At 35.1% G+C, this 16326-nt stretch overlaps 1 protein-coding gene across 7 annotated transcripts in view; it reads left to right on the forward strand.

The window, feature by feature from the left end:
- Positions 1-16326, forward strand: part of agpat3 (1-acylglycerol-3-phosphate O-acyltransferase 3) — a 36421-nt gene that overhangs the window by 9937 nt on the left and 10158 nt on the right. The window contains exons 1-6 of one of the 7 annotated variants that reach the window (XM_073842159.1): positions 964-1486; positions 7768-7826; positions 10487-10731; positions 12441-12610; positions 14112-14273; positions 15639-15792. In XM_073842159.1, the coding sequence (XP_073698260.1) occupies positions 10554-10731; positions 12441-12610; positions 14112-14273; positions 15639-15792 (664 nt within the window). In that variant the 5' untranslated portion in view covers positions 964-1486; positions 7768-7826; positions 10487-10553. Of the gene's footprint in view, positions 1-963; positions 1487-6060; positions 6131-6215; positions 6292-7767; positions 7827-10486; positions 10732-12440; positions 12611-14111; positions 14274-15638; positions 15793-16326 lie in introns of those variants that run through there. The other 6 variants (XM_073842163.1, XM_073842162.1, XM_073842161.1 and 3 more) reach the window with 6 other exon arrangements.

Below are 16326 nucleotides of genomic sequence, written 5' to 3' on the forward strand. Positions count from 1 at the left end.
CTCATACAGTATTACTTTTATTTGTGCAGGTCTTAAAAAGCCTTTAAATTTTATTTTTAAAATACTACATATAATATTAATTATATATTTTAAATTATACAATTTGAATACTGAATGTTGACTATTTATATGGGGCAATGTTATATGCAATCTAGAGACAGTTGTTTTTTAATAGCACAATAACATCTGATTTAAAATTTAGAACTCATGTATGTGAATATGTAATTTACCACAGTGCTGGAAAATCTTGAAAATGCACCTTGAAAGTGCTTGAAAAGTGCTTGAATTTTACTTTGGAAAAGGTGTAAGAACCCTGTATTTTATTTGAACCAATTATTATAGCCTCATTGCTCCTATATATGTACTTCTAAAGTCATTTGAAGTCTCTTGTTCATTTAGGTCTATTTTTATTACCACAAAAAAAAAAAAAAAAAAAAAAAAACTTGATTAATAATCAGAATAGTTGACCACTTACTTGCTTACCAAAATAATTGAGAATAATATATATTCAGAGTATGCATTTATTTGTCATTTTAACTGTTTAGAAACAGAGTGTAAATGTGGTCTTCAAAGATTTCTAATCCTGTTGCGCCCTCTATAGGACCAGCAACTAGTCGACATTAAGCTTAAAGCGTCATGGCAGAGCATTAAAGTCGACTAATGGACTAGTCGGTGCAACCCCTAGCTACAACACCCCAGAACCACTACTGAAACATATCATGCCTCCTTGTACAAGATCTTTTAAATGCTAGAGAGTGGGCTTGTCCCTGAAGCTCCTCCTGGTGTCTAAAGGAAATTACCACTGTCCTGTCCCACTTAGCTCAATCGCTTAAAGTTGATGTAAATACGATGTGACTTATCCAGGGTGCTGCTCCAGAGTGCTAATCATTGGTAATCTAATCCAGAGGAGATTAGAGAAGAGGAGGGAACACAGGATGCTGAGAACCACTCTTTGTAATTTAACGGATAGTGGCTGCTATGTCCACGTTGTGCTGCAGGACTGTTGCCTCTTGCTAAAGATTCGCTAACTGGAACTGTTTGAAATTCGGGATTTCAGCATCCATTTGGAGTTCAGCATCGGAAGACACATTTTACATAGGCTGAATGTGTGTTTTTGAGTGGTGGCGGCGCCTTAATGGGATCTAGTTTTGTTTCTGCTTGCATCATCATAAAAGTGCTCTCCTTCTGTGGGATTAGTGTTGGCATGTGGTTGTAGCCAAAGCGAGACCCGGCGCCTCGTTCGACTTTTTAAAAGGATTTCTTTGCCAGATATTTTCAGGAACACTTTCTGCATCTGTCTTCAAGCTTGCCAGGAGCAGAACCACCTGTCCATTTTTGAACAAATCCAGATCAGGCTAATTTAATAATTGTTCTGCTTTGAAGACCCATCACCAGAAGCCAGGATGCTGAACCAAGGGGCTGTGATGATCTTCACAGGGATCTGTGGGGCGTTAGTGGTCATGGCGGTGGCCTACTACGCCTACTGGTGAGTCTGGCTAATGGTTATCCAAAGCAACAGTGGATTACTAAGCCCACCTGCTGCATATGTAAAGGGTTATTGGATTGGATATGGGCAAAGGACAAATGAGAGACTCCTTGCCTGAGACTTTAATTTGTTCATTTGTAGTTACTTGTACGCCTGTCATGTTTGAGGGTGTTTAGGACACTATGATGATCACCTGTTGCTCACTTGTCTCTGTAATGAGTGAAAGGTCACACAGTATCTCATTAAAGCTTCAATTTGCTCATTATTGGCAATAGTGTGTTTGAAAATGGAGCCGTTGTGGAAGTTTAGCATCCGAAGCACAACTTGACTTCCTCCTTTGTGTATTTTTTTGAGGCACTGTTGGGCGTTTCTTCAACTAGGTGCACTTTTAGCCTTGAGAATTTGAAGAAAAAAAATTGTTCAAAAGTCACATAACACAGTCTCATAAGTTTAAATAATTTGTCTAGTTTTAAGGTCTGTAAGAGGACAAACTTAGATTACAAGAGAAATGGTTAATATTTAACATTTTATTTTCGACCTGCAATGAACAAATGTGCATATCAATATACAGCTGTTGTTTAAAAAATAGAATAACTTTGGTTTTTATATTAAGTAGAGCATGATTCATAAATTGTGGATATTTTTTTTAATGTGTGATGAGAACTCTTTAAATATTTTAAAAAAATATGTGTTTGTGGTGGAAATGACAGCGTATTATGGAAAGGACAAGAAATTAAGGTAAATGTCAGGAAGCTTCATCCCAGTGCTGGAACATGACTGTTTCTGGATTGAAACATTTGCAGTCATGCAAATCTATTCTCACAATCCATATAAATTGTACTTTGTAATCATAAATGTCATTTCCACCACAGAGGACAGTGTGGTGGAAATGACATTTCTGTAGTTTTTTGTGAAAAAATGGAAGATAGCTTCACTGATTGGCTTTGAATTATTACTTAGCTTTTCGTGTATGTAAAATACTCTTATTTAACTTAATTTTTTTTAGCTTTTTAATAACACCATTGACGGTACAGCATGTGGTGGAAATGACGTAGAATAAATATATTAACTGATCAAGCAATTTTTACTTTGATTTTTCTTCATTTGTTGTTGATGAAAATGTAAATTCCCTCCATGTCCAACATGTGCTCTGATGTAAGTCAACATTTCCATAGAAAACATCAAAAAAATCTTTCACACAAACTTTTTAAAGATACATTACAGTGTTGTGGTGGAAATGACACCAATACTGTGCGACAGCTATATTTTGTATAAAAAGTAATATTGATAGAGGTCTCATATTAAATACTATAATGCGTTTTAATTATTTTACTAGTGCTTAATTCAAGGACATTAATAGTTACCAGATAAGTCATATTTTTAAACTGTATTTTCATTGTTGAAGTTTAAAAGTCTGGGTGTGCGACAAGGAGAAAACACTGATTTTGACACCTATAAGAAGGTTGAAAAGTATGAAAAAATCATAATACAAAGGTAGTAATTTTTTTTTAGGTTGGTTCTATTGATAGCTTGACAAAGAACGAGGAATTTGTCCAACATTATATGTATTTTTAAAAATATGACCAAAGTACATAAAAGTGCCCATAGTCTAAGAATCACCCTGTTACTCTGTGGTTTATCAGTTTTCTTTTGCATCCTGTGAGTTTTAAGCTTGTTTACTTTTTTTTGAGACATCTACATCTTCTCCATCTTGGAAAAAGATGGCCCTAGGCCTGTCTGATGATGCAGGCCAGACAGCTGTTAGCTCCTAAGCTGGTTGATCCTTCTGTCTCTAATCCCCCCACCCTATCACTTTCTATATTGCAGCATAGTTGTCATGCTCCTGAATGAAGAACCAGTCAAACGGATATAAACTGACATCTAGGGTGTTTTTGGCATATAGCATTAATCATCTTAAGTGATGCATCTTTAATGCAACTTTTCAGAGCTCTCTGACAACATTTGATACCTTTGTATGAGAAACTAGAGCATTAACATACTTTCGAACATAATTCTTAAGACACACTATGACTAAGAACAAGTTTCGCCAGTTTTATGGACAATGTTTATTGTGTCCTATGCTTTTTTCACCATCTTTACCCTACTTTGCCTTCTTTGTGTCTGTTAGCCGTGCCCACCGATCCACACAAATGGTGTAAATAATGAAAGGCAGAGACCAAACGATAAAGACGACTCCGAAGACAAAAAAACACTGTGCAGTGCCAAGTTGTGGAAAAACAGTCTTTGCATTGCCTTCCTTTTGATCCCAACATTAGAAAAGAGTGGATGAACTTTTTATTTTTAATAGTTCCAGAATGCATCAGTAAGAACTTGGTCCTTTGTTTGCTTCATTTTACCGTGGATTCGTTAACAAGCAAAGCACAAGTAGACTCAGGATTTTCAGAAATATTGAAACTTAAAGACGATGCTGTGCCGACTATATTGGATTTTACAAGTGTGAGTAACTGTTTTTATTATGTGGTCACTATTGCTTTGTCTGTTATTACAGCTTGTTTGATATGGGCTGAGTATTTATGACTGTATTTATGAGTATTTATACTGAGTATTTATAGTCCATCTATCAATGTAAAAATCTTGATAACATTATAAGTGGAGCTCAGAGAACAGTACAAAATAATAAAAAGGCAGTTCATGACCCCTTTAAGACAAATAATAAATGAAAAGGAGTCCTTTTATTATTGCTTGGATAAAATGCTGCACTTTTTTGAGAAATAGAGACAACCATTGAATTTTAATCACAAGCATGAGCAGTTTTAAATCTAAGTTAGTATTTTGAAATTTGAAGCAAAAAAACAGAATACTTTAACATTAGCTTTGTGAAATCTTGCTGCATAAAACATCTGAATGAAACAACCTGTAGACGGCTGAAAGAGAATGCAGAGTCACTGTCTGACAGCAGGTGGCGCTTATGGAGCAGCAGTGATAGTGTTTCCTTGGTTGCTGTTGTAAACAAAGCAGCACTGCGTTTATGAGCACTGCTTTAATATGCATTATATGTCCAAAGACAGTCAGTTCCCCTCAGAGATACATTCATATAAAGTCAAGTCACCATTATTTATATAGCGCTTTTTACAATGCAGATTGTGTCAAAGCAGCTTTACAGTATTAACAGGGAAATGGTGTGACAAAAATAGTGTTCGGTTCTTCTCTGGCCAGACAAAACCAGCAGTTTTATTCTAGGCTGCAAAGTCAGATTGTGCAGAGGACTCCTGGTTCCTATGGTCTTGTCCTGATGGCCATCTAGGTGCCAAGGTCTTCGAAGGGGATCTGTCTCTGGGGCTCATCTAGTTGACACGTTCAGGGCTGTAGAGGTTGTTTCTAGGTGCTGATCCACCATCTGGACTGGATACGGACTAGATCCGGGTGACTACAGTGACCATCTGATGTTATCCACGATGTAGGTGACTTTGTTTCTTCAGTAGAACACAAACAAAGATTTTTAACTCAAACTGTGCAGTCTGTCAGTCATAAAAATGGCAGTCTCACGGCTTTGAGAGTCAAAAAAAAAAATACACCGACAAAACCAAATGTAACCCTGCGGCTCACGATGATACATTGAAGTCTTAAGACACTAAACAATCAGTCTGTGCAAAAAACTAAACAGAATTGATATAATTTTTTACCTCTGATCCACTGCAATGTCTAACTGTCCTGAGCATAACTTCAGTCAATCAGGCAGGTGGATCAGATGTAAAAAAAAAAATGATATAAATACTGTTCAGTTTCTTGCACAGACCAATTGTTTTCTGTCTTAAGACCTCAATTTATCAACACGACCTGCAGGGTTTAATTTGGTTTTGTCTCTGTCTGTTTTTTTGACTCTTAAATCCGTGGGTTCCATTGACTGCCATTATATGACTGACAGACTGCAATGATTTGATTTAAAAATATTTTTTGTGTTCTACTGAAGAAACTAAGTCACCTACATCTTGGATGCCCTGGGGGTAGGCAGATAAACATCAAATTTTCATTTTTAGGTGAACTATTCCTTTAATGGATTTGAATTTTAGAAATGTGTTAGTCTAGATTTAAACTGACAGAGTATGTCTGCCTCCCAAACAGTGTTGGGTAGATTGTTCCAGAGTTTGGAAGCTAAATAGGAAAACAATCTGCCACCCACAGTAAACTCCAGCCCCCAATTGTACCACAATTCGTTTAATATCTCTGTCGATTTGAATTGTATTGCATCGTTTTTCATCCTGCTCGGGGTGCAGTTTACTTTCCCTGTGTACCAGCTCTGTATAATCATTTTTTAATATAAACTGAGGTAATAAACGAATAAAGACTGAGAGAGGGAGCATCGAGTTCTCCATGCTGTAAAAACAACAGTCCCACCTCCAACACATCAACCAAAAAAAAAAAAAATCAGCTGATGCTAATCATTGACCTTGGCGATATTGGTGGGGCACTAGGAGAAAGTGGGATGAGTCAAGTGTGTCTCAGTGTATTAGTCTAGTGTTGCTCATATTTCCTGTTGGCTGAGAAAGTACTTTGCTCCAACAAGTTGATCAGGTGATCCCTTAGAAAGCTCATACACACCTAGAGCAACACACCGACTCTCATGGGTAGTTTTGCCATTCAGAGCACGCTGCCATTCCCTTGATCTCAAGCACACACGCTTTGGTAAGGTTCCAAAGTTTACTTCAGTTCGTGCAGTGGTGGCTTGGAGGACAGAGTTCAACTCTTTCCTTTCCCACCCTCTCTCAATTTTCTTTCTTTCAGTTGGTCTGTCTATGCTAAAGTCACAGCTAACTTTGCACGCTGCCTATGGATGTTCATCTAAGGTTAGTGCTGTTTGTGTTCTGTTAGTTTTGGCTGATGTGTACGTAGAGGAACCGAAGCTTTGTTGGTTTAAACTTTTACTCGCAGGTCTCTAGCTGCCCCCATGTTCTAACAAGATTGTTTTGTGTTGGTTTGAAAAGGCAGCACTTGGAGTTGGAAGATTTGCTTCTATGATAAATGGTAATTCTTAGGAATCATTGACTAGCTGACAACTTAGAAGTATTACAGTAGTTAGAACAGCTGGTTTATTACATTTTATGAAGAAACTGCCTTCGCAAAACTTGAAGTGAAGGTCAATCTGGGTGAATACTGTGTGGTCAGTCTCATTTGTTTAGTTGGTGAGAAAACAATGTTAAAGCATTTGCAATTAATTTAGTTGACATTGTGGAATATGTGCATCAAGACACAGAGGTAGTTGATAAATAACCACTTTCCCAGTGTTTTGCTTGCTAATATAATCTGATGCTTGTCTTATTATTGTTTGTACATGTTTAGAATCATTGTAAGGCATCATTCAAATTAGATCTTAAGACTCGACTTATCCGCCATGAAGTTTTTTTTAGCTGCTTGCACAACAGAGATATTACACATACACGCACAGAAACGCCACCAGACAATGGACTGCAGTGTCTGATAATGTTGGCTTGAAAGTATGGGCTGTCGGGCAGAACGAATGTTTAAATGATATCAGTGTAGTAGGATGGCTGACTGAGCTGAACTTTGTTATCAGAACCGACACATACTAACAGAAAAGACGAGCAGTTGGAGTAGTTTGCCAACTTCATCCTGAGTATCAGATAAACCTGCAAGGAAGCACTGAGCTTCAGTCATTTCAGTTCACTCTCTTTGCGTTTGGTTTAGCAGTGCTTTAAAAGATTATTTAGCAAATAAATTTGCTGAAGCACTCATTGTTCGAGTATTAATCCAGTCTTTCGCTTGCAGTTGTTGTCTTGTTATCGGATTAAGCGGTGCTGGGAGATTAAATCTTGATAATCTTTAAAAATCGATTTGAAACGAGGTCTTAATATCCAGTGAGAGTGATATTGTGTCTTTCAGAGTGGCATTTTTGTACATGACAAGTCATGTTGAGATGCTGCTGTATAATAATGGAGGGAGAGATACAGTTGGGGGGGGGAAAGGGGTTGCAAAAACAAGGCAGTCCATGCATGTAAGCCAGAGAGAGAGAGAAATTAGAGGAGGTGATTGGAGTTCCTCCAACTGGGTGAGAGGGTGTGTGTTTGTGCGGGGCATGTGTGTAGCGCAGCTGTATGTGTGCAGTGCTAGTGCATGTGGAATATCTGGTGCCTAAGGGTCTGTGGTCGTGAACTCTTTCCTACTTTACAGTGGATTTTCATATCTTGGAACAGGATGTGGAAGTAAAAATAAACAGGACTAAATGTGTTGCTGTTGACAGTTGCATTCAAGGCTTGGGCCCGTCATGAGATCTCTAAATTCGCTCCGTCTCTTTTTCCTCTCAGGTCGGTGGTACTAAGTGAAGGGCCGTGTAAAAGAGGGTTGTAGAGACGAACCTGCTGTGGTGAGTTAAACTTCTCTTCATAATACTGATGTAGATAACTGAGATGATTATACTTTTTTTTAATGTATTAAACATTAACATGAGAGGACATGCAAATTCCATGATTCTAATGCAAATGCTAATAGTAATATATAAAGTCAAACCAAAATTTATTCAGACACCTTCAACTTTTCTCACATTATCACAGTTTATTCACTATAGTTAAGAAAACTATGACACTATCTGTGTCAGAACAAATTTATCTTGACAATGTCAGATAACAAGACAACTGTATGACAATATTTACACAACTAAATAAGCAATTAAAGAAAACACTTAAGCAAAACATGGTCAGGTCAAAGTGTCTGAATAATTTATGGTCCTGTATGAAGTTCAAATTTAAACTGTGACGTATTATACCCAAAAATTCTTCGCACAGTGAATAATTTATATTAACTATAGTGTCCTGCACCCACTAGTAAAAAAAAAAAAAAATCCAAAATTGTGTCTGAATAATTTTTAGTTTGACTGTAGATCAGCACTTATGTTTGTGCATTTGTTCATAACAGAATGGTTGCAAGTTTGATATTGTGTTGATATGTTAATATATTTTATGTAACTGACACAGTGATTAGTTATGTTGTTTACCATTGCTTGGTCAAATAAATAGTTTGGTTACTATGTTGTAAACCGTCACTTTAAAAGTTTGTATAGCAAACACAGATAGTTGGACTAACAAAAATAGGAATATTCCAGTGTCCTTAATTAGCAATTGGTATCCCCAAAATATGAAAAAAAAAAATGACTTTGTTGAATAAATAACATTAATTTGCTAAATAACATTAATTTGCTACCAATTGGTTTACATTTTAATGATCTGCAAGATGTGACTTGAAGTTAAATATATGTATTGTTTTAATGTATATGTAAAGTAGGGGTGTGTGATATGACCAAAATCTTATATCACGATGAGTAATTTCATTTCACAGTAACGATATATCAAAAGTTATTTTTGCTTTGATATCACAATTTTTAATACCAAAAGAAATTTTATAATTCTTGTCACCAGTGCCAATATCACAAACTAATACTAGCCTAAATTGAAAAATCAAAACTCAAGCTGACTGCAGACAAGTAAACAGCAATTTAGTAAGAATAAGAAACTAATTATCGACTGTAGGACAAAAAAACTACAGTAGAACAAATAAGAAATGCTGCATACATTGTATAAAGTAATCAAATTGTATGTACACTGCATATTTATCACTGTGTAAATTAAATTACAGTTACAAAAGTGCAGTTTAGTCAAGAGCAGTAAGAGATTTTCTCTCTGTCGTTTGATTAACATGAATGACAGACAGCAGGAATATTAGACTGCTGTCACTTTAAGAGCTGCCCGGATCTGCCTGTTACAAATGTCTTTTCTTTCTCAGCTGTTTGCTTTCACTTAAGACCTAAATTACTGTGTTTACAAAAATATTTGCAAGGACTGGCATTTTGACACATGCCTATAAAGGAGCAAAAATAAAATCCAAAAATAATCCGTTTAATACTCCCGCACTCTATAAGAACTGTTTTCACGTGTGCACGCCTCTCTGACAGCGCTCCGAAATAGTTTCTCAGACATCGCACACATATAGCAAAATGAGTTCTCTTTCGCTGCTTATTGCGTTTGAATGGCTTTAAATCACTTGTTTTTAAACCGCAATGCTTAAAAACACGTGCAAACAATACATTTTCATGACAGCAATGTTACGTTAGAGACGATAGTCTAAAATCTCTACCGGTTGACCAATTTATACCAGTATATCGCCCACCCCTACTGTAAATATATTAGTGTTGTCAAACGGTTAATTGCATCTAAAATAAAAGTTTCTGTTTACATAATATGTGCGTGTACTATGTATATTTATTATGTATTCATAAGGTCATAAGTTGGTAAGTTTCTTGGGTTTATTTATGGTTTATATTATTTCTGTTTGTGAACACTAGTTTTAGTGCTGTTATATTTGAAATCCAGTCATATTAGAGAACTGTTGTACAGTCAAACCAAAATTTATTCAGACACCTTCAACGTTTCTCACATTATCACAGTTTATTCACTATAGCTTAGAAAATGGTAATAAAATATGACAACAAATTCATCTTGATAATGTCAGATAACTTTGATAGAAAGGTATGTAACAAAACATGGTCAGGTCAAAGTGTCAAATCAAATTTGACTTGGAAAAAGTGTAGGCCTATGAAGAATTTTTGGGTACAGTATGTCACGGTTCACTTCAATTTTCTATCCTCACTTACTTAAATGAACTAAAGTGTCCTGCACCCACTAATAAAATATCAAAAATGATATCTGGTATCTGAATATTTTTTTAATAATTGTCTGATCAACCCATGTACATTTTGTGGAGAAAAGCAATTACAATGTGTTCTAAAAATGCATTTTTAAAAGTTGTCAGTACATTAATATCGTAATCACTCCCACTCAGTTTTATGCAATACACAGCAGGAGGTCTTTCTATCACCCAAGGGTTCTTCGGTCTTAAAAAGTTTAAAGACCCGTAGTGTAAAGTAAATAACCCATAATAATATCCGATGCATGAGTCAGCATGTGGGCTGCTGCTTAATTATCTGAGTAAGTTAGTTTTAATTTGCCATCTCCTGTCTCTGTTGTCTTCCAGCAGTGTGTGTGGGAGCGTGTGGGTGAGTGAGTGAGTGAGTGAGTGTGTGTGGAAGGGGCTCTCAGTCATGGGTGCGGTGGCGTGGCTGAAGAGCCTGTTCGTCCTGCAGCTCTTAATTGGCTTTGTGTTCGTGGTGAGCGGCCTCATTATCAACTTCATCCAGCTGTGTACCTGTGTGCTGTGGCCCTTTGACAAACAGCTGTACCGCAAGATCAACACCAGACTCTCCTACTCATTATGGAGCCGTGAGTCATTTATTTGTCCTCAGTTCAATGTGATGGACACTTTGAAGTTTGCATATGCTTTTACAGACCTGTATAACAAGTACTTTGTGTTTACCTTGTTAATGAGAACGTTTTAGGTGCTGTTAAGTGTATATATTCCAAAGCTAGGTACCTATTATATAGAAAGCATTTGTGAATGGACATTTATATCACTTTAGTATTATGTAAAGAATCTTAATGTTGCATTTATTTATTTGCTTTCATGAGTTGTGCAGTGCAGGTTGGTGGGCAGGAAGCCATAATTGTTATAATGCAAAATTTATTAAGTCGCTTCTGCTCACAGAGCCTGCATTATTTCAAAAATAATCCGAAATTTTTGAAATCAAAAACAGTAAAATTTTGAAATATGTATACTATTGAAAATCATTTTTCTATTTGAATATATTTTAAAATGACATTTATTCCTGTGATTTCAAAGCTGAATTTTTAGCATCATTACTGTCACATAATCCGTCAGAAAATCATTCTAATATTCTGATTTGCTACTCAAAAAACATTTATTATTATGTTGAAAACAGCCGAGTAGGATTTTTTTCAGGTTTCTTTGATGAATAGAAAATTCAGAAGAACAGCATTTATCTGAAATAGAAATATTTTGTAACATTTATAAATGTCTTTACTTTTGTTAAATTTAAAGTATCCTTGCTAAATAAAAGTATTAATTTCTATCATTTCCTCCCCCCCCCCCCCCCCAAAATTATAAATAATCAAAAAGCTTGATTCTAAGCTTTAAATGAATGATAAATGCTGATCTTTGGATATTTATATTCATCATAGAATCCTGAAAAAAAAATCGAATTCAACTCTAAAAATTGATAATAATAATAATAATAATAATAATAATAATAATAATAATAATAATAATAATAATAATAATAATAAATGTTTTTTTAAACAGCAAATCAGCGTATTTGAATGATTTCTGAAGGATCATGTGACACTGAAGACTGGAGTAATGATGCTAAAAATGTAGCTTTGAAATCAGAAATAAATTACATTCTAAAATGTATTCAAATAGAAAGCAGTTATTTTAAATTGTAAAAATATTTTACAAATTTACTGTTTTTACTGCACTTTGGATCAAATAAATGCAGGCATGGTGAGAAGAAAAGACTTCTTTAAAAACATTAAAAAAAATCTTACTGTTCAAAAACTTTTGACTGGTAGTGTTTATGATAAATCTTGGGGTAATGCATAAAAATGTCATGCTTTTTGGAGTCAGATCAACTAGTAAGTGTAGTACTAGTAAGAAAAGTAAGTTTTTTTTCTCTGTTTTTTTTAATGCGTAATTTCCATTTCTGTGCATTTATTTTCGTTTATTAGAAGAAAAGTTTATTAAAGGTTATTGCTAGAAATCTGTGTTTTAAACCCATGTTTTCCAGTATTGCCAATAAAATTGCCAACTTTTAACTAGATTAGTATTGAATAGGACATTATTTTCTTGTTAAGCATGTTCTTTGATGAATTTTCTAGCATCCAATTCAAATTTATTTGCATTTATTTTTATGTTTATTCATTTACCAGATGCATTGTTCCGGAGCAGTTTACAAATGAGAATTATATAAGCAAAAGCAATTGATTCAGCAATTTGCATGCTGCTTGTCACGATATAGATCATTCTCACGCATCTTGCACCAGCTTGGCACACTTTTATGCTGCTTTCTCAACAGAGCTGGTGATGCTGTTGGAGTGGTGGTCTGGCACCGAGTGCACGCTGTACACCGATCAGGCCACAGTGGATATGTTTGGGAAAGAGCATGTCATTATCATCCTCAACCATAATTATGAGATCGACTTCCTGTGTGGCTGGACCATGTGTGAGAGATACGGCGTACTGGGGGTGAGTCCTGACAAGCAGTGGAAACGACGTAGTGAAGTGAGAAGTTGCGAAGGATGGTGTTAGCTTTGAGGTGTGACAGTTATGTAGGCTTATGTCTCAACCTTGTGAGCTGAATCACTCTTGACTTGAGTGCATTCAATGCATCCAAACTGAAATGGAACCTGATAAATGTGTTCTTTAAAGTGATAGTTCATCCAAAAATGAAAATTCCGTCAATTATTCATTTTGAACTTATTCTAAACATTCCACAAATATCCTAATTTGTGTTTTGAAGATGAATGAAGGTCGAAATTAGAACAACATGCGGGTGAGTAATAAATGACAGGATTTTCATTTTTGGGTGAACTATCCCTTTAACAGAAAATTGTGCACAATGCAAAAAGCATTCTGCACATGACACTTTGATTTGGATGAGATTGAATTGGGTTGGATAAGATACTGTTATGAAGAAGAATAATCATATTACACATGCATACTGGGTACAATTTTGCTTTTCAAATTGAATAGAATTTAGAAAATAAAAACTTAATGTGCATAAGTGAAACTAGTATTGAGGATTATATAGTAAAATATATTATATTTATTTTTTTTTACGTTTAGTAATTTTACTACATCTATTTATTTATTTCAAATAAATAGCCTATATTGAAATAACTATATATGTTTTATTTAGCTTTTACAGGTTTAGTAATTTTACTAAAACTTGTTTATTTCGAATAAATAGCTTATATTGAAATAACTATATATGTTTTATTTAGCTTTTTCAGGTTTAGTAATTTTTCTAAAACTATTTGTTTGATATATATTTGTTTGTAATTTTACTAAAGCTATTCATTTATTTGTTTGTTTGTTTATTTATTTCAAATAAATAGCTTATAATAAAATAACTATTTTTTTATTTGGCTTTTTCAGGTTTAGTAATTTTACTAAAACATATTTATTTAAAAAAAAAACTTGTATTGAAAAATAGCTATTTTTTGTTATTCAGCTTTTTCAGGTTCAGTAATTTTACTAGAACTATTAGTTTATTTATTTAAAATAAATGGCTTGTATTGAAATAATTTTTTTTTATTTATCTTTTTCAGGCTTAGTAATTTTACTACAGCTATTTATTTATTCACTTATTTAAAATAAATAGCTTCTATTGAATATGTTTGGCTTTTACAGGTTTAGTAATTTTTCTCAAACTATTTATTTATTTATTTGTTTGATTACTACTTTTTGTTTATATTTTTAAAAAAACTAGAATGATTTTTAGTACTTTTAGTTAAGAATAACAAATTGCTTTGTCATCATCCATTTTTGTTTTATGTTTAATCATTTTCAAAATCATGAGGATCGATCCCAAGAGATTCATTTGTCTTTTCTTGGATGAGTTTTGATGTTGGATTTATTTGTTTGGATTGAGTGGGTGATTGAATTCTTCTCCATCCTCTCCTCCTTCCTCTGAATCCTTTTTTGCATTTTCTATCCTACTTTTATTTTGATTTTTCTTATCCAGAGCTCTAAGGTTCTGGCTAAACATGAACTGCTGAAAGTTCCTCTGATCGGCTGGACGTGGTACTTCCTGGAAATTGTTTTCTGCAAGCGGAAGTGGGAGGAGGACAGAGATACTGTGTTCACAGGGCTGAACCGTCTCCGAGATTACCCAGAATACATGTGGGTGAGTACACTAAGCGATTAGGATGCTCCAATGAACTAATAGTTAAGCAGAGCTTTAAGAGTGACTTAAGCCTTTTCTGTTTACCATGGTGTACATGAGTTGTTACTAGGGCTAACCACAATCTCAAATTCACCTTGTAAATCTCTAAACTCATGCAGATGTCCTGCAGTAGTTCAGAACTCTGCCTAGTAAAATGTATTTACAGAGGCACATGACCATCAAAGTCATAACTCAAAAGTTCACATACACCTTGCAGAATCTGCAAAATGTTAATTATTTCACCAAAATAAGAGGGATCATACAAAATGCATGTTATTTTTTTATTTAGTACTGACCTGAATAAGTTCACATAAAATCCGTTTACATATAGACTACAAGAGAAAATAATAGTTGAATTTATAAAAATGACCCTGTTCAAAACTTAATACTGTGTTGTCACCTGAATCATCCACAGCTGTGTTATTTTTGTTTAGTGATGGTTGTTCATTCGTTCAGTGTTTATCCTGAACAGTTAAACTGCCCGCTGTCCTTCAGAAAAATCCTTCAGGTCCCACAAATTCTTTGGTTTTTCAGCATTTTTGTGTATTTGATGCATTATGTTTTTCCTTCTGAAGCATCAGTGAGTGTTTGTATCTTCTGTAATAGTTGCATATGAGTCCATCAGTTGTCCTCAGTGTGAAAAGATGGATCTCAAAATCATACAGTCATTGTTGGAAAGGGTTCAAATGCGCAAAAAGGCTGAAAAACCAAAGAATTTGTGGGACCTGAAGGATTTTCCTGAAGAACAGCGGGCAGTTGTTCAGGACAAACAAGGGACTCATGAACAACTATCACTAAACAAAAAAAAAAATCAGCTGTGGATCATTCAGGTATCAGCTCAGTATTAAGAATCAAGTGCATTTATACTTTAGAACAGGGACATTATTATAAATTCAACTATTATTTTCTCTTGTGGACTATATGTAAACGTCTTTTATGTGAAATATCTTATTCAGGTCAGTACTAAATATAAAATAACATGCATTTTGTAGGATTCCTTTTATTTTGGTCAAATAATTAACATCTTGCAGATTCTGCATGGTGTATATAAACTTATGACTTCAACTGTATTTCAGTCATTCTTGGTTGGATGATGTAATTTCATGGATTTATTTATTGATTCTGTCGTTATATTATTGGGATGTGGGTCAGTGTTACTAAACAGACACGTAACTCCAGCGGTGAGGTCACTTATGACGTACTCCGATTGGAAGTTTCCGTTGGCAATGAGAGGCAGAGATTAGGAAGTGATAGGATTACTGTGTTTAACACTGACCCTGGAGTTACAATCCTCTGTGTGTGTGTGTGTGTGTGTTTATTTGGCAGTTCCTGTTGTACTGTGAAGGGACGAGATTTACGGAAAAGAAACATCAGATAAGCATGCAGGTGGCTGAGAGTAAGGGCCTTCCAAAACTGAAGTACCACCTGCTGCCCCGCACCAAAGGATTCACCACTACACTGCAATGCCTCAAGGGAACAGGTCAGACCAACGTTTCCACACACTCTATCACTGTCACATGCTGAGATGCTGTGTGTTACCCTGGAAAAAGAGTCATGTGGAATACAAGTGTCCAAACAGAACATGTCCAAACACATAAGCTGGCCCTATGTATAAAGCTTTTTTAGATTTCCACCAGCCTAGTGTCTAATTATAATGTGCATGTGTCCACTTATGAGTGACCCTAGACAGAGTGCAGTTATCCGCAACATGATGCTGCTCGCGGTTATGGTGATAACTAATGGTCTTCCTAGAATTTGCATATTCCCAGAATACTCTTGACACATTGCCATAACAATATCCCAGCGCATTTACCACCTCAGTGGTCGTGAGACATTTCCGTCTGTCACCTGCTGTCTAAATATAGGCTGTGTTTAGAATGTGTTTTTAGGTATAGACTTCCATTGAAAAGTTTGGTGTCTGTAAGAATTGTGTGGGTCTTATGTAGGGTTGGGAATCGAAAATGTGCATTTTGATTCTGCTTAAAGGAGTAGTTCACTTTCTGAACAAAAAATT

The sequence above is a fragment of the Garra rufa genome, chromosome 6 (assembly GCF_049309525.1).
Source record: "Garra rufa chromosome 6, GarRuf1.0, whole genome shotgun sequence".
In the NCBI taxonomy this organism is placed as follows: domain Eukaryota; kingdom Metazoa; phylum Chordata; class Actinopteri; order Cypriniformes; family Cyprinidae; genus Garra; species Garra rufa.